The sequence below is a fragment of the Bactrocera neohumeralis genome, chromosome 3 (genome assembly GCF_024586455.1).
Source record: "Bactrocera neohumeralis isolate Rockhampton chromosome 3, APGP_CSIRO_Bneo_wtdbg2-racon-allhic-juicebox.fasta_v2, whole genome shotgun sequence".
In the NCBI taxonomy this organism is placed as follows: domain Eukaryota; kingdom Metazoa; phylum Arthropoda; class Insecta; order Diptera; family Tephritidae; genus Bactrocera; species Bactrocera neohumeralis.
In genome coordinates, this window is record NC_065920.1 from 45,000,195 (window position 1) to 45,024,312 (window position 24,118).

General features: G+C 34.4%; 3 protein-coding genes and 1 non-coding gene across 4 annotated transcripts in view; 1 reads left to right on the forward strand and 3 right to left on the reverse strand.

Moving 5' to 3' along the window:
* Positions 1-11,519, forward strand: part of LOC126752544 (unextended protein) — a 48,895-nt gene extending 37,376 nt beyond the window's left edge. Inside the window, exons 2-10 of the mRNA XM_050463434.1 lie at positions 87-453; positions 2,238-2,423; positions 2,551-2,766; positions 2,844-3,017; positions 3,087-3,732; positions 3,819-4,085; positions 4,158-4,384; positions 5,418-5,510; positions 5,580-11,519. Coding sequence (XP_050319391.1) covers positions 87-453; positions 2,238-2,423; positions 2,551-2,766; positions 2,844-3,017; positions 3,087-3,732; positions 3,819-4,085; positions 4,158-4,384; positions 5,418-5,510; positions 5,580-5,786 — 2,383 coding nt within the window. The 3' untranslated portion in view covers positions 5,787-11,519. The remainder of the gene's footprint in view (positions 1-86; positions 454-2,237; positions 2,424-2,550; positions 2,767-2,843; positions 3,018-3,086; positions 3,733-3,818; positions 4,086-4,157; positions 4,385-5,417; positions 5,511-5,579) is intronic.
* A 256-nt stretch (positions 11,520-11,775) lies between these two features.
* On the reverse strand, positions 11,776-21,398 carry LOC126752671 (serine/arginine-rich splicing factor 3). Its single transcript, XM_050463640.1, has 3 exons — positions 21,233-21,398; positions 20,707-21,122; positions 11,776-12,824 (listed from the first exon to the last, which is right to left on the reverse strand). The coding sequence occupies exons 1-3, from the start codon at positions 21,233-21,235 to the stop codon at positions 12,458-12,460; spliced, it is 786 nt and encodes a 261-aa protein (XP_050319597.1). The 5' UTR covers positions 21,236-21,398; the 3' UTR covers positions 11,776-12,457.
* Positions 15,457-17,533, reverse strand: LOC126752595 (nucleolar protein 58). Its single transcript, XM_050463524.1, has 2 exons — positions 16,120-17,533; positions 15,457-15,914 (listed from the first exon to the last, which is right to left on the reverse strand). Exons 1-2 carry the CDS (start codon positions 17,388-17,390, stop codon positions 15,662-15,664), a joined length of 1,524 nt encoding a protein of 507 aa, XP_050319481.1. The 5' UTR covers positions 17,391-17,533; the 3' UTR covers positions 15,457-15,661.
* On the reverse strand, positions 16,000-16,076 carry LOC126754305 (small nucleolar RNA SNORD53/SNORD92). The gene has a single exon (XR_007666285.1). It is a non-coding gene; the product is annotated as a small nucleolar RNA SNORD53/SNORD92 (small nucleolar RNA).
* Positions 21,399-24,118: the final 2,720 nt, after the last annotated feature.

Consider the following 24,118-nt stretch of genomic DNA (forward strand, 5'->3'; position numbering starts at 1 on the left):
AAAACACTCCACAGATTTATTAAATTTCTTTTTTGTAAAATACTTAGTTACATGTACTTATTTACGATTTTTTCTTTTATTTACAGTCATCGTGTTGAACGTGATGTGTCGAGTGACGATTTGAAAATCTTCGGTTTTCGCGTAGAGTCGAGCAACAATGAGATTGAATACCACGATGGCGGCGTGCCGAGTGTGCTTAAAGATACCGAATTTACAATGCGAATTTTCGGTAAAGGCATTACACCAGATACCGTTATAACATTTACTGCTACATCAAATACATTTGGTGGAAAATGTCAAATACCAGCAACCTTGCTGTATAAACCCATAGAGGGTTCGTCGACCAACGAATCTGCTGTCTATCGCATGTCCCTGCCCAAACTGGATGTAGCAATGACCAATGGCAGTGAAACATTTTATTTGTGTGCCAAAAATGATCCACAAATGGATGTGGTGAGTTAAACAAAGTTTATTATAAATTATTGTTTTACTTTTATTAAAAAAAGTACATATGCAGTTTTGGAAAATGTAATAGGGACATATGGAACACATTTACTGTCTTCCTCATAGCTTTCTTTATATTCGTTCCGCATTAACCACATTGAAGTCAACTGTAATTTAATTAAGTACCGTAATACACCAATACACTGTAAATCTTTGCATTACAACAAAAAATCTTCAGTTTGGGTGTAAAACCTTATATAAATTGGAAAAATGGAGAAAAATTTAGTTATTTACTAGTTTTCACTGAAAAATAGACAAGATCGCATAGAATAAAAAAATTATTTAAGTGAAAAGTTTATTCTTGATTTGGTTACATTCATCTTATTTTGTATCAAAAAGTATCCATTTTTGTCGTCTAATAATTTTAAGAACTTACTAAATGCTCCAGTGACCAGTCGCACGTTTATAAACCGACTTCGTGAAGTAGGCTTAAATGGAAAAAGTGCAAGAAAAGTTTTCTTTTTGAGCAAGAGATTTGAATTTGCTCAAACGCAAATTCTTCATGGAACTTGGAATAACGTGTTTTGATGAAATGAAACGAAAGTACATTTACTTAGCTTCTATGGTAAAAATTCTTTACGACGACTTCGAAATGGCAAATTTATCCACTAAAACGTGAGCTCATGCAAGACAACGACAGAAACGACATACATATGGTTCAAGCAGCTCGCGACTTCCGGTCTTGATCAATACCAAAAGCTCCGTTAGGATTGGGAAGGATCTCTCCGAGCCATTCGATATCAAACGAGTTTTCAGACAAGGCGACTTCTTCAATCCACTGCTGGAGAGAATAATTCGAGCTGCACAGCTGAATGACAAGGCACAACATTTTATAACAGTGTACAGTTTCTATCGTACGCCGATGATACTGATATTACTGACCTCAACAACCGCGCCGTTAGTTCTTCTTTCTCCAGACTGGATAAAGAAGCGAAGCAAATTTGTCTGGTATTGAACGAGGGAAGATGAAATATCTTCTGTCATTGAACAAACAGTCTTCGCACTCGCACTTGGCGCACACGTAGGAGTTATACGACAACATTGATACATATATCTCAGTGAATTAGGAGACAGTAGCTATGTTGGTTGGTCATGACATATGGGTGAAAACACTTCAGCTCTGAAAGTATTCGACTCAGTATCCGCCGAGGTAGCAGAGGAACCTCCACTTTGTTGGAGAGAAGGACCTGGCTGCACTTGGTATCTTGAATTGGCGCCAGATTGCGAAAAGAAGAAACGACTTTCGCGCTGTTGAAACTCGGCTATAACCGCGTAAGCGGTGTCCATTCAATACCAGTAACGACTTGCACTAACCTTGTCGGCTCCATGCCACGTAGCTTTGAGGATGTGCTCAAAATAAAAGAAGTATCAACAAAATAATAGATTTGAGAAAAAACAAGCGTAATAATTAAATAAAATAAAATAAATATAAAGTAAATAACGCTTGTACTTATTTTTATTTTTAAACTGAAATACGAAATGTATTCGATTTTACATTTTAAAGGCAGATAAACTTTACATAAATAACTACACAAATATTAATTAATGAACTCTGTGAACGATAATACTTATTCGAAATATATTACATTGCCTATCGTTTGATTATGATTTTAGATTGGATTTACAAATTTTAAACGTTTGGTCTTTATTATATTTTCCAAAACTATACTATGTATTTAATTAACTAGGTGTATATAAAATTATATATTTCATTTGTTTCCACAATTTTATAGGGTAGCGCCACGGATACAAAACCGATGGTACATCAAGGTGGAGATGTTTATCTGCAAATGAAAACCTATGAAAATTTACTCCCCATCTGGCTGTCAATTGTCATAATTTTAGTCTGTTTAGGTTTCTCATCGTTGTTTTCAGGTCTCAATTTGGGTCTGATGTCTCTCGATCGTACAGAATTAAAGGTATGAATGCATATGTGCAATAACAAACTATGCTAATTATGTGTTTAATTGAAATTACTTTATAAAAAACTACATGTATTTCAATCTGACCTATTTAATATATAATTCTAATTTGTATTTTCAATAGATTTTGTGTAATACTGGCTCAGTTCGCGAACGTCAATACGCTAGAATTATTCAGCCCGTCCGAGAACAGGGTAATTTCCTACTATGTAGTATTCTCTTGGGCAATGTGTTGGTGAACTCCACTTTTACAATTCTTCTGGACGGTTTAACCTCGGGTCTTTTTGCTGTTATTGTTTCCACGCTTGCCATCGTTATATTTGGTGAAATTACGCCTCAGGTAAATCCATTTAATTTACTTAATTTAAATGTCGCTTCATAGATCTAATTAAATTACCATTACTTATGTCATTATAGGCTGTTTGTTCGCGACACGGTTTGGCCATTGGTGCTAAGACGATTGGCATTACAAAAGTTGTTATGGTGCTCACATTCCCCATGTCATATCCGATTTCGAAAATGTTGGATTGGGCATTGGGTGAAGAAATCGGCAATGTTTACAATCGTGAACGCCTAAAGGAATTAGTGAAGGTTGGTAACTGGGAATACGGTACTGAGATAAAGAATGCAATAAAATTATATTTACCTTTCGTTCAATAGGTCACAACAGGTACAAATGATTTGGATAAAAATGAAGTCAACATTATTTCGGGTGCTTTGGAGTTGCGTAAAAAGACTGTTGCTGATGTGATGACTCACATCGATGATGCTTTCATGCTATCGCTTGACGCTCTGCTAGACTTTTCAACCGTATCGGAAATAATGAAGTCAGGATACTCACGTATTCCCGTATACGATGGCGATAAGAAAAACATCGTTACTTTATTGTATATCAAAGATTTGGCATTTGTCGATACCGATGATAATACACCGTTACGTACGTTGTGCGAATTCTATCAGAATCCAGTTCACTTTGTTTTTGAGGATATGACGCTCGATCTTATGTTTAATCAATTCAAAGATGGTACTATCGGTCACATTGCATTTGTACATCGTGTTAACAACGAGGGTGATGGTGATCCATTCTATGAAACGATTGGTCTTGTGACGCTTGAAGATGTTATTGAAGAATTGATTCAAGCTGAAATTGTTGATGAAACTGACGTGTATATCGATAATCGTACAAAGGTGCGTCGCAATCGTAGTAAAAAGCAAGACTTCTCCGCATTCGCCGAACGTCGCGAAAATCAGAAGATACGAATTTCACCTCAACTCACCCTGGCCACTTTCCAGTACTTAAGTACATGTATGTATGCTAAGATAATCTTAAAATAAGCATCAAAACCTTCAATTGTCATTATGTTATGTGTTATTCCTTTTTTAATTCTGCAGCTGTCGATGCCTTTAAAAAGGAACTTGTTTCTGAAAACATCTTACGCCGCCTACTTAATCAAGACATTATTCATGCCATTAAGTGCAAGGGTAAAAATAAGGATGATCCTCGTTTGTTCATTTACCAACAAGGTAAAGCCGTGGACTTCTTCGTACTTATTTTAGAAGGTCGTGTTGAAGTAACTGTCGGCAAAGAGAATTTACTTTTCGAAAGTGGCGCATTTACATACTTCGGTACTGCAGCCCTTCAACCTAATGTCGTTGTTGGTTAGTAGCTTTAAAGTGATTAGTTATCAATTGCATTAGATATTCATGTCAATGTTTTCCATTTTTTCAAAGATTCACCCAGTCAACAAATGCGTGGTTCCATTCAGTCATTGAATATGGATTCGAAGATTCGCCAAACATTTATACCTGACTATTCGGTGCGTGCCGTCAATGATGTCGTATACATCGCAATAAAACGTAGCCTTTACTTAACTGCCAAGAAAGCTACACTTTTAGAAAAGACCCGCAAGAGTGGTATTGAGCTGAATAGTGAAATTACTGATGATGAAGTCGAAAGGGTAAGTTTATATTTCGTATTTGCATATGCGTAGATGCGTATATTTTAAATATAGTACATTATTAAGGTTTGAAATACACAAATTAAATATCAAATACAATTCACAATTTTCAGCCGAATGTTTAGAATCCACTAAAATTTATTATTTGCTATTACAAAATGGTTTTTATTTGCTCCGTTTTTATTCTCCAAAAATATTTGTATACACTAAATCAGTGCGCCGTTTTCCAAATATTTTTGTAGATCGCTGTCCTGATATAAATCAGAGCACTTTCAATTACTTAGACACGAGTTACCGTAACGATTAGGTTTTGAAAGTAAATAAAATAAAAAATGTTACGTAAATACAAGAGCAGCTGGTTTATTATACTTCATATAACCAAAGTAACTATTGCATACTTGGGTAAGCTAATTCGCTATTTTAACAAATTTGATACCAAAAAGCGAACGTTGTCCGTCAAGCTAATTCATTATGATTTTCTAATTATCCCATTCATAGACATACTGTTGAATAATATAAGACGAACCTATGTTTTCTAATCACTAAACAGGGCTAGTTTTACCGCTACCATAAAAAAAACAGCTGTTGTAGTGAACTACACCTCTCGGTCTAGAGAAAATCATGACAGGGCGTGCCTAAAAGTACTGAATTTCTTTTTTTATATCCTAAACTGTCTATCTGCCATCACGTGAACTAGTCCCTTAGTTTGAGATATATGTTTGATTTGCACACTTTCTTTTCTACCCAAGAACCTGCTCATTTGTCTGAACCACCGATATTGGCCAAACAAACTGACCTATGCAAAACTTTTTATTTATTATTTAACGAAATTTGAAACAGATCATTGTCCAAGGCAACTCTACGATCTCCGAACAAATTTTTTTATTTGAAGCACTAGAACAATTATTTATCATAGCTTCAGTGAAACCGATGTTAAATGTTTTCCTTCTTTTTAATTAACTCATTGTGATTTCGAATTATACAAAATTTCTTTAAATTGACCACTTAATATAAACAAACCACTCTTTTACAGTTATTACACTCTGTGAACGAGGATGAAATTAGGGCGCATGTCAATCATAAAATAGCTGTAACTGGCAGCAATACAGCTTCACCGTCATTAAATGTGAGTATTTGAAATATTTCACTGGCAATTAAATAAACATGAATTAATGAAAATATATTTTACTTACAGGACATATCATTACAAAGTCATAGTAATGCACCGCCGCCGCACAATATGCACAGCAGTAGTAGTGGTGAAGTTTTAGATGTGGGCTCATTAAGCAGCCAAGTGACATCGGATCCAGTTAACGATCAATCAGAACATAATGGCGATCGCGAGAATGTCGCTACTACACCACTTTTGCCTAAGACTAGTGATAGCGCTAATAACAAATAACAACAAGCATAACAGCCAACGCTTATAACTCAAAAGTTTACATATGCATAAGAGTAGAGAAATAGCAAGTAATATGCATTTTACGTTTATAAATATCGAAAGGCAGTCAAACCTTGCATTACCACAAATAAACATTTCGTTCACCTGCGCCAACGCTTATGCTCAACATACACATACATCTGTATGTATATGCCGTTTGCAATCACATCAAAAAACACAACATGAAAGATAAAGCAAATATGTGTACATACTAAATATGTACTTAATTATAAACATTACCTGCGCATGCGCATTATAACGCTCTAACGCAAGATTACTACTACTACACACACACGTATATAGTTATTTACTTGTTATACTTAATTACTTTTACTCTCTGCAATGTAACTTTTGAACTTTACAAGGTGTTCAGATTTGTTTAGGTTTTTGCTGAACACATCGTTGTCACGCTGTAGTTTTCCTTTGCAATTAACTTAAGCGTAAAATCTAAAACAAAAAAATAAACAAAAAAATTATCATCTAATGAAAAAAGATGAAACAATTAATTAATGATAATAATGAGTAATAACTACGAGAGATACACAAACAAAATATTGCGTACATACATATTTTTTCAACTAAAAATAAATGGGGCTTGTACATGTGAATATTTTTTAAAAACGTCAAATTAATGTATTTTATAAAACAATAAGCGAAAAGAAGTAGAAAAGAAAGATTACAAAAGATTAACTATGACAAATGCATTTCCAGATGTTAATGGTAACGTTGTGCATTTTAACTGCAGCTTGTCGTTTTATAAACGCGAAGTTGACTTGCATGCGAAAGTTTAAGTATTAATGGCAAAAATTTTTATGTAAACTAAACATATTTTTTTAATATTTCGTTTTTTTTTTGTTTGTTTTATTTCCACCATTTAAACGATTGTGTTTAATTTTGCAATGGTTTGTCATTATATAGCTTTAAGACTAGTCCATTATTTAATGCTGTGTCTAAATAAGTTTAATATGTATGTACATATATGAAATTAATTTTGTGAGTGCGTGCTATTTAAATATTTTTTGAAATGAAATTATTGAGCAAGAAATGAAAAGTCAATATTATAATAGATATTTTATTATAATTACTACCATTTATTGCGGAGAATTGGATTCGCCTACGTTTTTTAATATTATTATTTTTGTATTTTATTATTTTTACACTTACGCCAATATATACGCATAACTAACAACAACTTGCACAGTGCTATCTGCAAATAATTTTGTCATAGAACACAGCAAGAACTCGATCGTCATAGACGAACAATTGACGATAAGTCTATAAAAGTAATTAAAAAAAATAAAAAACAAATTTTAAATCATTAAATTAACTTATGGGTGGGCAATTGCTTATGTATGTAATAATGTTCGAAAATTATACCTCAGTGCGTACAATTGTGATGTACGCCCAATAATACCTAATGTACTTAAGAACGATGTGAAACAAAAGCAAAAGATATACTGAGAAAATTAAAACTAAAAAAAAACAAAATAACACCATGTGGTAGTATTGTATGTATGCAAGTAGAATGAATTGAAAGTGCAACCCACTTTTGCAAAGACAAAATAGTTTTGCTGACATTATTATTGAATGCATTTTGTTTAAAATACCTGTGTATTATTTTTCGATATTGCAGAAATTATATTGTTAAAGGCCAATAAACAATGTCGATATTTTTCATACATACAGTACATAACTAATAGTTTTGTTTATTGCCACATATGCTGTTTTATATATATATAAACTTAAGAGATTTGTTACTGGCGTTTATATACTATATATATATATATATATATACATATACATACATATATGTGTATTTAAGAACAAAGAGCGCCTTTATTTAAATTTAGTTTATATTATTTTTGTACAGGAGTTGTGAACTTCTTTACTTGTTGTCCATTTAATTATGTTAAAATGCGAAATATACTGAAAGTAAATCTATTAAATACAATTTATTGAAATTTTTATGGAAATTCTCACGAATTTAAGTAATTTAAAACAACAAAATATATAAATATATATGCTAAAGTGTTAAAAACCCTTCAAGCGCTTCCTTACTTTCTGGTTTTAAATATTTGCATACGTACTATCGTTTAAAAAATACAATAAAATTTAATTATTCTGAAATATGTTCATGTTTTTGTTTATTTTGATGCCACTCAAGTGCAATTACAAAGTGTTGAAGAAAGAAAGAAAAATGTAGCTAAACTCTTTTGTGTATTATCAATTATATAAAATACTATATTGAAGCTATCAAGAAAAAACAAATGCCTCTGGTTTTTGAAGTCAATTGGAGATGGTCATTAGCATCCACTTACATACTGCATGGGCTGGAAACACTTTGCCCTAGCAAAGAAATAATGAGTTTTTAACGTTTTGACTTCGATACAACCGAATTTAAAATACCCTTCATAAATCAAAAAATTCATACAAGAACTTTATTTCCGATATGAACAATTTGTTCGGCGATTGTACCGCTGACTTCAACAATAACCAATGCCAAATTTCGTGTCAAATAAAAAAGTTTTCCTTACAAAGAACTCGTTTTGATCGTTCAGATTGTATGATAGCTATATGATGTAGTGTAGTGAAAATGTATTGCGGTATTGAAACGTTGCTTTGCACAGTAATTTATGCCAAATTTCGCGATCGTTCTGTTTGTATGGCAGCTACAAGGGTCCAGTATCGGCAATTCCGATCAATAATCTTTTATTGACTAGTTCACGTATATACAGACGGTCGTCCGGGCTGGCATTCCGTCATTGAGTGTTACTAACTTCATGGTAAACTTAATATACCCGATTCTGGGTGTATAGATTTTTTAATGAAAAAATCGCTTATTCCACGGCATAATCTGCATGTAAAATAACTCATTTAATGTCCAACATTTGAATACCAGTCGAAGCTTCAAGACCTTAAGAATAATTTTTTATTTGCAACTTGATCTTTTCATTTAAGGGAAATATTTTTCAGAGAATCACTTTTTTAGATTGAAGTGCAAAATCTGGTTAACACAATGGTGTGTGAAGGTCTAGTTCATAGCGCAATACCTTCCATTTATCGGATGTATCCCAAACTTTATGAGTCGGAGCTTTGTCTTGGCAAAAGAGCAATGTGACACTCATCGCCCGCAAAGCTTTTTGGTTTGTAAAAACTCCTTAAATATGGACTACACACAATATTGTTAACTAACTCACTGATAAAAATCCATTATCGTAGGTTTTCCATATTAATGCCTCTAATGTTATTCGAAGGTTTCTCTTATAATCTTTCTGTATCTATCAAATCGAATCTCTTTACGTTCGACTATCATTACTACGGTGATGTTCTAGGCAAAGTGATGTACGTTTTTGAATAGATGACGCGTTCAACCCATATTCAACTCTGAATCACTGGTCTTCAGAAGAGAAAGGATTTTTGGAATTTAACTAAATTTTTCCAATACATCAAACTTCAAAAGCTGTGATGTATCTTATCAAGGTCAGCGGCCTGTAGTAAGTGACTTCGAACAGGGATCTCACTGCTAGAATAAATAACTGCAAATAAGGGAATCATACTATACCATATACACGAGGGAGGAAAAATGAAGATATTGCACAATTTACCCAACAAACTACAGACATGCACTGAAAGCCCTTCACATTGGGGCTATTAACACCTTCTCTGGATCCCTTCCAATGAATGGCATTCTTGGAGAGGTGCCTGGCGAATCTACGGTAACCATTGTGCAACTTCGTTTTGGATAGTGTAACAGGAACTTATCCAGTACCGACCCCGACAAACGAATTATTTACGCTAACCACCTCTTTGCATGACTATTGACATGACTTTGCATAAATTGATTAATCTAACGCCTCTCATCGTATGGTACAAACCCGTTGAAACAATACGTGTCGTGCACTTCCTTTCGATGATTTGATTACAATCAACTAACTCTTTGACAGAAAAAAAGGGTCTGCATAATCGTTGCAATAGTAACGCGGCGATGCTGGAAAGTTTGGAAAGAAGTGGAATGGCGGTGCAACGGCTCGGAGCCTACCAATTTCGAAACGGTGCGTTATCAAGATGCAAATACACTTTTTATCGTCAAATAGGGTGTTTTTTGCGATTCTGCGTCGAATTTACCTAATAAATCAATATTAGGAATTCCAGAAAACGATGGTCATTACTTTTTCGCCTAATAGGTCATCTTCGAATCAAGATTGCGGAGTGAACTGTATCATGTATCCTTGGATCCAAGCTTCGTCGCTGTTGTGAGGTGCTCTCACGATTGAGCTTGTATTATGAAGTGAGCAAATGCGACAAATAAGTATTTCATGCAGGGTCTTATGAGATGCCTACAATCTGGGCTATCATATGTACGTCTGACAAAACGATATCCAGGACTTTTGTCTGCCAGGCCGCCATAGATGTTTTTAACATTTTTTGCTTAAGTTAGTAACTGGGTAAAAATAATTAAGAAGCACATGTGGATGATGAAATTATAAAAAGTTTTATAATAAATAAATAGTTTTTATAATAATATGAAAAAATCATAACAAGTAAAAAAAACATTTTATACTCTTGCAACTTGCAGGAATCAAAGTCAGGGAAATACATACCCTAAGATCTAAAACGTCAACCACTACTATAATTCATTCATCGGCCGAAAAAGTTTTAAGAAGGCGGCGCCAAGCCCTTTTTCAAATTTTTTTGCCCGCAGATGTCATTTGCTACTGCGGTCCACTGTGCCAAATTACAGTTTTATATCTCAAATTAGTGCTTAGTTATGTCACTTTATAGGTTTTCGGTTAATGGCATTTTGTGGGCCTAGCCGTGGTCCTATTACGCCCATCTTTGAACTCGTTCTTGTTTTTGCCAGGGAAGGCGCATACCAAGTTTCAACAAGATATCTCAATATTTACAATCAAGTTACAGCTTGCACGGATCGTCCGTCCGTTTATTTATATATGTATAACCCTATATCTATCCCGATTAGCTTTATGTGATGTGATGTACAAACGTTAGGTGAACAAAACTATTATACTCTGTAGCAATATATGGCAAGAGTATAAAAATAATAAATGGCATTTCTAAGAGCTGTCGATTCTGGAATGTCAAAATACGTGCAAAAACCATCTTATCAAATTTGGCTCGAACTGGTCAAATCGAAACGATAAACAAATGTTTTCAGATTGGGAAAACCTTTTTATGTTCGTGCGAAGTTTGATCTCTTTATGTTAATTAGTGTGTGTTCGGTAGCTAGTTGCTTACCACGCAAAAAGTTTGTCTGGCCATAGAAAAAACCTCAGTATCAAAAGTTATCAGTTGGTATACTAAATGTATGAATGGCAAGAATTTCTGAAAATTGAAAAAAATCTTCTATATGTAAATCACTAATTTAAATTTATTAGAACACCAAAAAATTTTATTTGTTGTTCTGAGTAGTTAAAAATAAAATACATTTTTCTTATTCCAAATGTTTGCTAACATATACTACATTTATTAGCATTGTTGATGATATTGGAAATAACTCTATATTTGTATAAACAATTCGCCGCAGATGAAAGCTATTTGTTTAAGCAAGTTATTGGCATAATTGAACAAAATATATATATTTGAAATATTTACGCTGTATTAAGTGATTGTGTCGTGAAATGTAACGCTAATAAAATTAAAGAAAATATAATAAAAACTTATAGTGCGAAAATTAAATTGTAAGCTCTTTTTATGAATTTAAATTGACTACGTATTTTATTTACCTTGACTTAATTGTTATTTATTTTTTAGCTTTCCTTTTACTGACTTTTTTGTTTTAGCGGAAATTAGCTGTCGACGCAACAGTGTAGATTAGCCAGTTATGCAATTTAGTGTTGGCTAAATAATGCTCATACTTTATTGAACCGAAATTTAGATACTTTCTCAATAATTTACCAATATCGTATAAAGGATTTAAACAAAAAACTCGTGGTTTGTAAATTGTACTCTTGCACTTTTTAGCAACCAATTTGTGCAGCTTTTATTGAAGATTTTAGGCGAAATTATGACAAATCAATTTTTGTACAAAATGCAATTATGAAATATTTGGCGCATAACATGTTTGTATGTTTGTAGTAAACAGTGGTAGCGTTCGTTTCGGCTCTAATGTGCATTCAATCGAAATGAGCTTAAATTTAGTTTAACCTATTCAATAAATCTACTGCTTAAATTGAGTAGCTTATAAAATATTAAAATAAAAAAATACAAACGTATGTAGTATGTATGTATGTATGTTGTGTGAACTCTTTTGTTTTTTCGCTGTTTTTAGATGTTTTCAGACTTTGTTATTGTTGGTCATTTGTGGTAAATACATTAATTTATGTCTCCATAACAATAAATGAATGAATTTATCCATTTAATGTAATCTCAGAAGTCTTTTCAGTTTACAAGTTATTCATAAAAAGTTTAAACACTCTTCGTCTACTTAAAACGACACACTGCATAATAATCGAATTTTAGGAATTCGTTTTGTAACTATTTGGATTTTAATAGCGATTTGATTGAAATGAAGGAGAGGAGTAAAACTTTATATTCATGCACTGCGACCGAGCTTGTGTGTATGCTGCTCAATGCCTATTAATTGTTTTTACTGTTACTGCCACAACTGATGTCTGCTAATCTCTGCGCGAGCTAGATCGTGATGGTGTCGAATCGCCTCGTCGATTACGTTTTGTCGGTATGTTACGCCTTGGTGACGGTGATACGGAGTCATCGTAACGCCGTTTTGGCGATGGTGAGGCACCGCCGGTGCCACCATTACGTTCATCCTCACTATACCGATGGTATGTGCTACCATTCTCTGTCGTGCTGCGACCATTCTCACGTGACTTACTATTGTAGGCGACATCTCGTGATTTGCGTGAACTTTTATTCGCCGAAACTGAACGGCTCCGACTGCGCGATCGGCTTGCCGAAGCAGCACTTCGCGAACGTGATCTGTGATTGCGAGAAGCACTGCGAGATCGACTCCGTGAATTGCTTCTGAAATTATATAATATATCCCAAAATAAGTTAATAAGAAATAAAAATAATTTTGCTTTTAATTAAATTATGATTTATCGAAAATAGCAGTAAAGCAATAGTCTATAAAAAAAAAACAAAAACTCCAATGGTGGAACTACATAAGGGATCATCTCAGTGTAACCCTCCGAAAAATTATTGATTTTAGCGATTTGTTTTAATGTTCAAATTAACTAATCAGTCCCGTTTTTTATAAATAAATACATTCATGGCGAATATAAGATGATTTTTCTTATGTTTTTTATTGGGTGTATAATAGCTAAATAAATTGTTGAAATTACACGTAAAAAAAGGTAGGAAAGTTGCTATCGCGCTATGAAGAGTTCTTTCTTTCGTTCCTCACACTGTTCCCTTTCTACAAGAAACGCTGTAGCGACCGTAATAATTTGAATTTCAATTTCAAAATTTTAGAGAATGTTTATTACAGTGTATACTATTGATGATGCAGCAAAAAAATCGATTTTCGAATATTTCACACTGAGGCGATCCTTTAACTTCGCGTTTTTTTTAACTGTTTTATGAAACTTGATACATATGCATGTAATTACCGCAAAAAGGCGTGTTACAAATTGTCTAAAATTTTAGCTTTCTCGGCAACGAGACTGCATGTAGTATGTATTTTGTAACGTCGTAAATAGTAAGGCAAATAAATGAAAAAAGTTGTAAAATGAATTTTTAATCTAACTCTATCGGCCAATATGACAGTCATGAATTTATTATTTCTATCTTAACCCATACAGTTAGGGATAGAGAAGTGGCCAAGGTACGTAGACTAAGTCACATTCTTCTTCTTCTGCTTTACTGGCATAGACACCAATTCCTTCTCCACCTGATCTCTCCAACGGAGTGGATGTCTTCTTCTTCGTCTGCTTCCATCGGCGGTTACTGAATCGAAAACCTCCAAAGCGCAGCCGCTGTCTCTTGTTTTGCTGAACTACTTATGTCAATATCACCGTTTATTAAGTTACATTAGTAATTACATATAATTACCATATATAACGAATATAATTATCTTTCGCTTAGAGTATTATGATTTAATCCTTTCGGAAATAAAAATAGATGGCATCGATTTATCTTTCTTTGAGGGATATACATACATAATGTGAAATATAAAAAAAAAAAAATAAATCGATAGTCCAAAGCTTTAAATGAATATTTCAAATATTCTACGCAACCTGAGCGAACATGGATTTTTAGCAGGCTACTATTTCAGGGATATTTTTGCCGCTACTACTACAACATTAGTTCAATCAGTTTATCTTTAGGCTCGAGGCTGATAAACTTGTTAAGACAGGTTCTTCAACCCCACTAATTGCAGAATGGAAATGGGTAGATCTTCGTCAGATTCTTGCGATTCACTACTGTTGGGTATCAGACCAGCTCACCTTTGCATTGGTCAACTACTGGCATTGCAAGGTACTTCTAACTCGGGGTAAGTCTACTTTTTAATGGTTGTCGAAGTTCTAACTGGACACCGTACGACCGCGGTAAGATTACTTCTCGAATGCCCCGCATATGTCAAAACAAAGTTAAAACTCCTTGGATCCCATTCTCTTAAAGATCCTGGTGAAACATCGGAAACAGAAATAGAGCATTTAAGCAGGTTTGTGATGGGTTTTTTTCATCAAAAGATTCTGCATAACAGGCCTACCAAATCTACAATTCCACACTTTTCAGCCCCGGTGAAAGCCGCAATCACACTGAGTTTAGTTATTTTAATCTGTGTCAAAAAAGTCTTGCGGTATTTTTATTGAATTTTTTTTTATTAATTTTTTTTTTTTTTTATTGAATTTTTTTTTTATTGAATTTTTTTTTTTTTAATGAATTTCTTTTTTTTTATTGAATTTTTTTTTGTTATTGAAATGAATTTTTGATGACTCATGCCCAGTTCTTGACTGATGCTACGGCTGCTACTATGCCGGTCTCTTTCGACCAATTCAGCGATTTTATCGCAATTTTCGACGACAGGCCTTCCGGAGCGTGGCGCATCTTCGACCACCTCTACACCAGAACGAAAACGTTGAAACCATCGTTGTGCGGTGGAAATGGAAACTGTATCGGGTCCATAAACTGCACAAATTTTATTGGCGGCTTGAGATGCATTTTTGCCTTTATGGTAGTAGCACTGTAAAATATGCCGTATTTTCTCTTTATTTTGCTCCATGTTTGCGACGCTATAACTCACGAACGACTTAAAAGAAACGACAATCAAACACATGTTAGCGCGTGAAATGAGATTTCCAAAAAGGTATAGCATGACGATGCGACGAATAAAACTAGAACTACGCGCTTTCAATCCCAACTAGCGAAAATACCGCACGACTTTTTTGACAACCTATTATTACTGCTCCAATTAGTAAAATTTACTATTCAGTTACTCCTTAACTTAAAGGTCAACTTCTAATAGCTTCATTTACTGCTCTCAAAAAATGGTAGAATATCTTTTGGGAAATATAAATTCTCTAAATATTATTAATATGCACGCATAACTTAAAATCAGAGAATAATAGTCGGGATTCTACAAAGTATTTACTCTATAAAAGAATTCACCAAACTACCGCTGCTTTGTTTAAAAAAAAAAAAACAAGTAAAATACATTTTATTGTACATCTATAATTACTCATCAATATCATTATTATAGGTACTTATATACCAGGTGTACGGGTATGAAGGGAGCGTTAAGATACAAATGTTTTCGAAAGAAACATTTGTTGTGAACGAGCCTTAATGTATGCTTATAAACAAACACTTTGTACATCTAAATTTTTAACCTAAAATTAACACTACGACCATTAAAGCTAATCAGAGTCCGGCTCCTTAGTTTTAGCTTTCTTTTTTGCAGGTGGAGCCTCTGTTTGCTCTTGATCTTGACTTTTATTCTTCTTCTTCTTTTTCTTTTTCTTTTCTACCCCAGACGCTTCTTCATCCTTAGCCACCTGTTCAGCTTCTGCTATTGATTCATCTTTGACTTCAGCAGGGGATGATTCCGAATGCTTACGCTTTTTGACTGACAATGTGCTATCAGCTTCAGGTTGATAAGTAAACACCTCGCTAAAAATAAAAATAAAACCATACATACATTAAAAAAGATGTCCATTTAACAAAAAAAAACATATTTGCAAAATAATTCAGTTGCACCATCAGACAGCCAAGGTTTATCGTCATTTCATGTGATCAGATACATGCGAAACCTTTTTGATATCATCATTAAAGTGCCAAAATTATTTTACAAAATGTAATGCCGTATAAATAATACCTCTTGGCTTGGTATTTTTCGAATTTAGCTTTAGCTTTTCCAGTTCCCGACAATTTTCGAATGTTGCCTTCTTCCAGTAATCGGAGGCGAGCTTCCAGTTTTACTTTATGTGTCGCTCCAAGTTCACAACTTGCCTCTTCCCCAAAAGCGTCAACGCGTGTGGCCAGTGATGCCTTCGCAGCAAGTGATCTAGACATTTTACCTTTGTTTTTTAAACTGGCCTGTCCCACCAGTTGAGCATGGAAAATTAAACCGTATTTTGGTGTATCTTTTTTAGTTTTCAGCGCACGGAATAACGCTTTTTCCGCACCCAAAATTTGTACAGTGGAAGATGGATGTTTCGCCAGATTAATGAGCGATCCAGCGTGTGCGATTAAACGTGCTCCTACAGTTTCACCAACAAGCACTGTTAAATTAGGTGCCATAGCCATCATGCGCGTCTTCAAGTAATCGTATAGATGCGTTCTATATTCATTAATCGAAAGAATTTCATCGCACAGGCATTGTATATTCATAATATCTTCTTCAGAGATTTCAGTTCCCATAGAAATTTCAGCAGCTTCCTTTACCTTCTCTTCTACTTCCTCTGGTAGAATGTCAGAAAGGTCAGTATGAGCCATATTTTCGCGAGTGCCTACTAACTTAATAGTTTTCACAAATGCAATATTGTCAGTAATAAGCTTTCCAAGTTCTGGAAAATGCCAACCATACCATTCACGTGCACGCATCATATAATTATTTAGCTCCTTATCCAAATCATCGAGTAGACATTGAGCTTGCACAATCATTGTGTCGATTTTATCAGGTGAAAACTTCAATTTATAGCGAGACAAGGAGTGCGCTAAGCCTAGTGCCATAGCTGTCATCTCGCGTTTTGGTAGGCCGCTCAGCAAACTATCAGCCTGTTGACGTATGCATCGCATTAATTCTTGCACACCAGTATTATAGACACATGGCACAGCTAATTTATCTTTGATGGCATTACCCAATTTAGCATCTGCGACCAATAAAGATGATTGTACTTCGTCGCTGAATAATTTTTTCAATGTCTTTTTAAGTGGTTTAGACATTTTGCCCTCCACTGCAGCCGTGGCCGCTGCCAATGCTTCTGTGGTATCATTGAATTTTTCAAAATGTTTCAATTTCAGCAATTTATTGGCTTTTTCAGGCGTTTGAAACTCCAGATATAGGTTATCCACTTCGGAAAGTTTCTTTTCATCTAATAACTTAAAAATTGCGTAACCCGCCGGCGTTTCATATAAAACAAACATTTTTTACTGCGATATATCAGTCCATGTAACAAAAATGTTTCCACTAATTTAAAACGCTTTATATTCTTCAATTTTTACCCCAGTAAATTTCACTCCGAACGACACCGACGAAAATTCAAAATGAAAGAATAAGCGACACTCGTGGAAAACACGTGTGTTTGCGCCATTGCGATCACAGCACTCCTAGCGACTTTTTCGTAAGTCATTCACGATTCACAAGCACTATGTATTCACAATTATCGGTAAGTAAATATATTAGATGACCGCGAAATTGATATATTATTATTTTGACCACAAACTTATTAATTACTTTAGTAATTACAGCGTATTTCCGAAATCAGAAAACACTACGAAAGTTAATATAATTGATTTTATTTTATTTTCCTATAGCATACATATACCTCATATTTTCACTGTTGTAGTTGTAAAAAAATGCATAAGAACCCGAACATAGTAAAAGTTAAAAACTGTTTACATCTCTTAATTTTAGCTATTAAGGTGAAAACTACTTTACTTCTTGATATTAGTCACCTTCAATTTTGAAAACAACGTAGACTTAGTAGACTACATTTATCACAATTAATGGACACCGTTCTAGTTGTAAATGTTCTCATGATATCCGGGTCTAAATAACAGGAGTAGACCCCCGATTACTATCCGGCCAAGGACTGTCAACGCGGCACCATTCTTCGAAATTACTTCAGGGATATTATATGCCAACATTATAATTTTATAAACAATCACATAACAGAGGAACAAACCTCTGGATATTAAAACAACAAAAAACGTTAACTTCGGTTGCACCGAAGCTAAATACCCTTCACATGTGCATTTCTGTTAGTAACTATGTGTTCAGTTTGTATGGAAGCTATATGCTATAGTAATCCGTTGTGAACAATGTTTTTGGATTATATTGTTACCTTAAGCGGCAATTCATGCCAAATTTCGTGAAGATACCATGTCAAATGCGAAAGTTTTCCATACAAGCCCTTGACTCCGATCGTTCGGTTTGAATGGTAGCTACATATATGCTATAGTGAGCCGATCTGAACAATTTATTCTAATATTACATTATTTCTATAAACAATAACTCACAACAAATTTCGTGAAGATATATCGTCAAATGAGGAAGTTTCCCATGCAAGCATTTGATTCCGATCATTCAGTTTGTATGGCAGCTATATGCTATAGTAATCCGATCTGAACAATTTCTTCGGAGATTACATTGTTGCCTTAAAAAATAATCTATACTAAATTTCGTGAATATATCTTGTAAAATGTGAAAGTTTTCCATACAAGAACTTGACTCCGATCGTTCAGGTTGTATGGCAGCTATATGCTATAGTTAACCGATCTGAACAATTTCTTCGTATATTACATTATTATCTTAGAAAATAATCTGTGCCAACTTCTGTGAAGACACATTGTCAAATGTGAAAGAAAATGACGTTTGCAAAATTTCGATATACGATACGATATCTTCAAAACTGAGGAACAAATTCGTATACATATATACAGATAAACGGACAGATAGACGGACATGGCTAAATCGACTCAGCTCGACATACTGATCATTTCTATATGTACCTTATAGGGTCTCCGGCCCTTCCTTCTGGGTGTTACAAACTTCGTGACAAACTTAATATACCCTGTTCATAGGTATAAAAAACTACAAACCAACACTTTTCTCATAGTTTATTTTTAAATAAAGTTAAACTATTGTGTGATTGAAGTTTACTAATATAAAAAGGGCACGTTTTATGACGAAAGAAGTCATTTCTTTGAATATTTACACAACCTCAAATATTCATACATATACACATAGTTAAGTGCCTTGTTTCTTATTTAATATTAATATATAAATTAAAAATTGATGTTATTTATCTAAATTTAATTACAAAAATAAATAAACAAGGTACTTGCTTGACTGTATGGGTGATATACATATTTTCTAAAATCTATTTACCGATAGCACTGGTCTCTTGTAATTTTATTGCCCTCGATGTACGATTGGTTTTGGATACATTTATGCTTATAATTCTTGACACTATCAATGTCAATGTTTTCATTTTACATTACAAAAATCAAAGAACAGTTTAGTTTTGAAAAATTGGGTTGCATCGAAGTAAAGTGAGAGACAAATGTCGAAAATATGTATATTATATCCTTATATGAGTTCTTCCTCTATAATATTCTAGTTTAAAATATCAATAAACCTTGATACATTTCTTCAATCACTTTTAGGTGCTGGTGGACCAGCTCTATCTTTGTTTCTCACCATAACATCTAATTTATCCGAAAATGTATCCAAATGATTGCGAATGTATTAGATATGCAATTATCTTATAAATAAGATTACATCCATTATTTTCATGAATAAGGTCGTAATCTGGACACTTGAAAGTATCAAAATTTGCTAAGATATCCAGGGCAAAAAAAAAATGTTTTTGTAGAGCTGTGTAACATCTCGACAGAATTTTCAAGTATCATATGTACATACAGACGTCATACATTTGTGGTTTATGTGAATCGTAAGAAATTTTTGGAATTATCTACCTGGAACGTATAGTTACATTTGTATTGCATCAACAGAAACGCAAGAACCGACAAAAATATAATATAAAACTCCCAACCATCTAATACCACTATGTCTCGACCACATCGAAAAAGCACGTTTCCTGTTAGATGCCCAACTTGAACCTTACCACCCAAACGGATATTAGTTAACCTTTAAAACAACAATTATATGGTGACTGAGTAACCGAAAGCTTCAGCCAAATAATCCTTATCAAATTATATGTAGGCAAATAAAAGAACATTGAATATATAATTATATATCATATTTGTTTATAGAAAAGAAAGTACCGAATGAAAAGTTAGATATTTGTTTAATTCAATGAAGGTTATTGTTTATGTGAAATGAAACAAACATAACACTACAAATGCATCCAAATTTTTAAGTCTTTTCGGTAAAATATTTTGATTCTCCAAAAGATTTGTGAGTTCAAAAGTTAAATCTTGAAGAAAGATAAGTTTTTAGTACTCATTAACATTATATCTGTAAAATGTTAATTACATTCCAAAAATTATATAAGCCCATCACAGTAAACCATAGTAAAGAGTCAACAAACAAACTTATTTGAATCCTTTCATTAAAGAATACTTAATTAATTCATGTTATTAATTTAACTTCAAAAGTTAATTAGTTGGACATTCATTTAAATTTGGAAATATACATTAAATTTGGAAATATACATATATGACCACAAACATTTATAAAAAACACAGACATTAGGTATAATAAACAAGTACTCACCGGCGACGGCTGCCTCGTCGACTATCACGACGTCGGCATTCTCTAGCATAATGACCTCTTCCTCCACATTCATAGCATTTGTTATCATCTGAATTGTTTCTACGCGAACGATCCCGCATACCACGTCGATCACCACCTCGACCGCTTCCACCACCGGCAAACTTTCCTGTAGATAATTCTACCCTTGCACGGCGACCACAAACTGTCCGTCCGTCTAAACCGCGCACAGCATCTGCCGCATCACGGGCGCTTTCGAATTCAACAAAGGCAAAGCCTGGCGGGTTGCGAGCAATCCAAACACTTCGTAAAGTTCCATAGGCGCCAAACGCATATTCTAAATCGTTTTTCCTGGCGCTATTGCCCAAATCACCTACATATACCTTTCTGTCGCTGGGGTATCGTGACATTTTTTTTGACTGGTGTTAAAAAAAAATGTATAAAAACCATTGAAAATGAAGTGAATGAAAAATCGATTACGGGTTAGAATATTAACCAACACCTACGCAAACCACAAACATTTGCTTACCATTTTTGCCGATATACACTGCTATAATTAGAAATATTTTATACTTTTCTCCACAACTCTATCTTTAATTATTTTTCATGAAGTCTCACAAAATTATTTTCAGAACATCGTCCCTGCAAAAAAAGACCGCTTGCAGAAATATAAGTCGATGCAAAACTTGTACATTTATAGTGCTGCCATATCACATTATTGCAATGTCACTTTAAATTGTTAATTTTTTATAGAAAAATTTTATTCTATTTATTTGTTTTACAAAAGGTATACATGTATTTAACGCTTACTATTACTAAAAGCTATTTACCAAAAGAACACCTATGCGAATTATGAAAATTTCAATTATTAGGTTCAACAATGTTATTTAATTTAATGAAGGTTTTAAAGTACAAAGTTTCTGATCATTTTATTTTCGTATATTAATTTTAAAGTAAATTGTGTGAAAGATATTAATGTTTATTTCTTTTATACCCATATATGAATATATTTATTTTATTCATAAATGTTCCAAATATTTTCCTTTGTATACAAAATGAATGCCGATGGCAACAATTTCAAAAGACACATCAATTTGGTAACGTGCTAGTTTGTATTGGGTGGTGAATTAAGTAAAGTAGTTATTAATTCACGTTCACATTAGTCCGAATACAATTCGTAAAATGTTTAAACATTTGTAAAAACTAATAACATGAATGGAAAGATTTCTTGGTTTGTTGTAAAACATCCGCATTGTTCAGAGATTCAAAAGATTAACTTGGAATTATTGCTATTAAGCCAATACCATTCCAGCGAGTTACGGTTACCTTAAATCCATCCCATAGAAGGAATTAGTTTGGAAACTAACACTTACACACCGTGTAATTCGTAAGACCTTTGTGTAAGAAAGGGATGAACGATCACAAGTACATAAAAGTTTTGGTTAGTTATCCATTGGGCGTTAATAAACTCATAGAAGCTTTAACAGAAATTTCTGGTAGCGTTGTTAAGAAATTAACCGGTGATTTAACCGATAGGTGGTTGGATATAAATTCGTATCGTTACAATTATGATACGACAGTCTTATGAATAGTACAGCTCATCTGCAGAAAATATTTTCCCTCCAATTGATTATAACTATAAACATTTAAATGTAAACAACTGATAAATAAAAAGAAATACTGAATCGATTCATCGAGTTGTGATCTTTAACAAAAAAAATATAAAATTTTAAAACTAAACAACTCAGAAAATCTTTTTATTATGGTTTATTTAATATTGATGCTGTATGACATGAGTGAAAAAAAAACAATTAATTTGACTGTAAAAATTTGCTTGCTGGAAATTGGAAAATTATTACTTTTTTTAACGAATATAACAGATATTTCAGTTACATAATTATTAATTGGATATACCATAAGTTTGTATAATGATAACAAATAATTAAGCAAAGCAATTTTTGTGCAAGTATAAGTGTAGAACCGCATCAATGCGAGGTTCTTCAACATATCGCTGATTTGCACCCACACCCCGACGGAGGAGAAGGACTACATATGTGACTAAAGATGCCTTCTATGAGCGCTTGGAGCGCACCTATGAGAGCTGCCTACGATGTCAAAATCGTGCTTGGCGACTTTAACGCCAGGGTGAGCAAAGAAGGTATCTTTAACGCAACAGTCGGTAAATTCAGCCTCCATCAGGAAACATCCCTAAATGGGTCGAGGCTGATCGACTTCACCGGGGCCCGAAATATGGATATCTGTAGTACTGATTCCAGCATAAGAAAATACATCAAGCTACCTGGTTGTCTCTAGATCGATCATGTTGGGATAGACAGAAGACACGTCTTCAGTGTTCTAGAGGTGCGTACGCTCCGAGGTCCTAACATCGACTCGGACCACTATCTTGTTGCAGCCAAGATTCGCACCCGCCTCTGTGGAGCAAAAAACGCACCTCAACAAACACAAGGAAGATTCGACGTCGAGAAGCTGCAATTACAACAGACAGCCGAACGATTTTTTACTCGGCTTGCCCTCGGTATAAGGGAACTGTGGGACGGAAATTCAAACTCCTTACATACAGCTGCAACCGAAACCATTGGTTTTCGGAAAATGGAAAAGAACAGCGGGTACGACGAGGAGTGCCGTGTCGCAGCGGAGAGAAAACATACTGTCTACCTCGGAACGTTACGATCGACCACAACACGTGCGGGATGGGATAGATACCGAGAGTTGAAGAGGGAAGCGAGACGTATTTGCAGACAGAAAAAGAAAGAGGCCGAAAAGCGTGAGTATGAGAGCTTGACAAGCTGGCCGACAAGGGTAATCCTCGAAAATTCTACGAAAAGATGCGGCGGCTTACAGAAGGTTTCAAGACCGGAGCATACTCTCGTAGAACCCCCAAAGGTGATCTAGCGATCGATGTCCAAAGCATATTAAAATTATGGAGGGAACACTTCTCCAGCCTGTTGAATAGCAGTGAAAGTACAACGCCAGGAGAAGGCGAACCCGATTCCCCAATCTATGACGATGGAACAGACATTCCATTGCCCGACCATGAAGAAGTTCGAATAGCAATCACCCGTCTGAAGAACAACAAAACAGCGGGGCCCAATGGATTGCCGGCCAAACTATTCAAACACGGCGGCGAAGAACTGATAAGGAGCATGCATGAGCTTCTTTGTAAAATATAGTCCGACGAAAGCATGCATAACGATTGGAATTTAAGTGTGCTCTGCCCAATTCACACAAAGGGATACCCGCAAAACTAATACGGTTATGTAAACTGACGTTGAGCAACACCAAAAGCTCCGTCAGGATCGGGAAGGACCTCTCCGAGCCGTTCGATACCTAACGAGGTTTCAGACAAGGCGACTCCCTATCGTGCGACTTCTTCAATCTGCTGCTGGAGAAAATA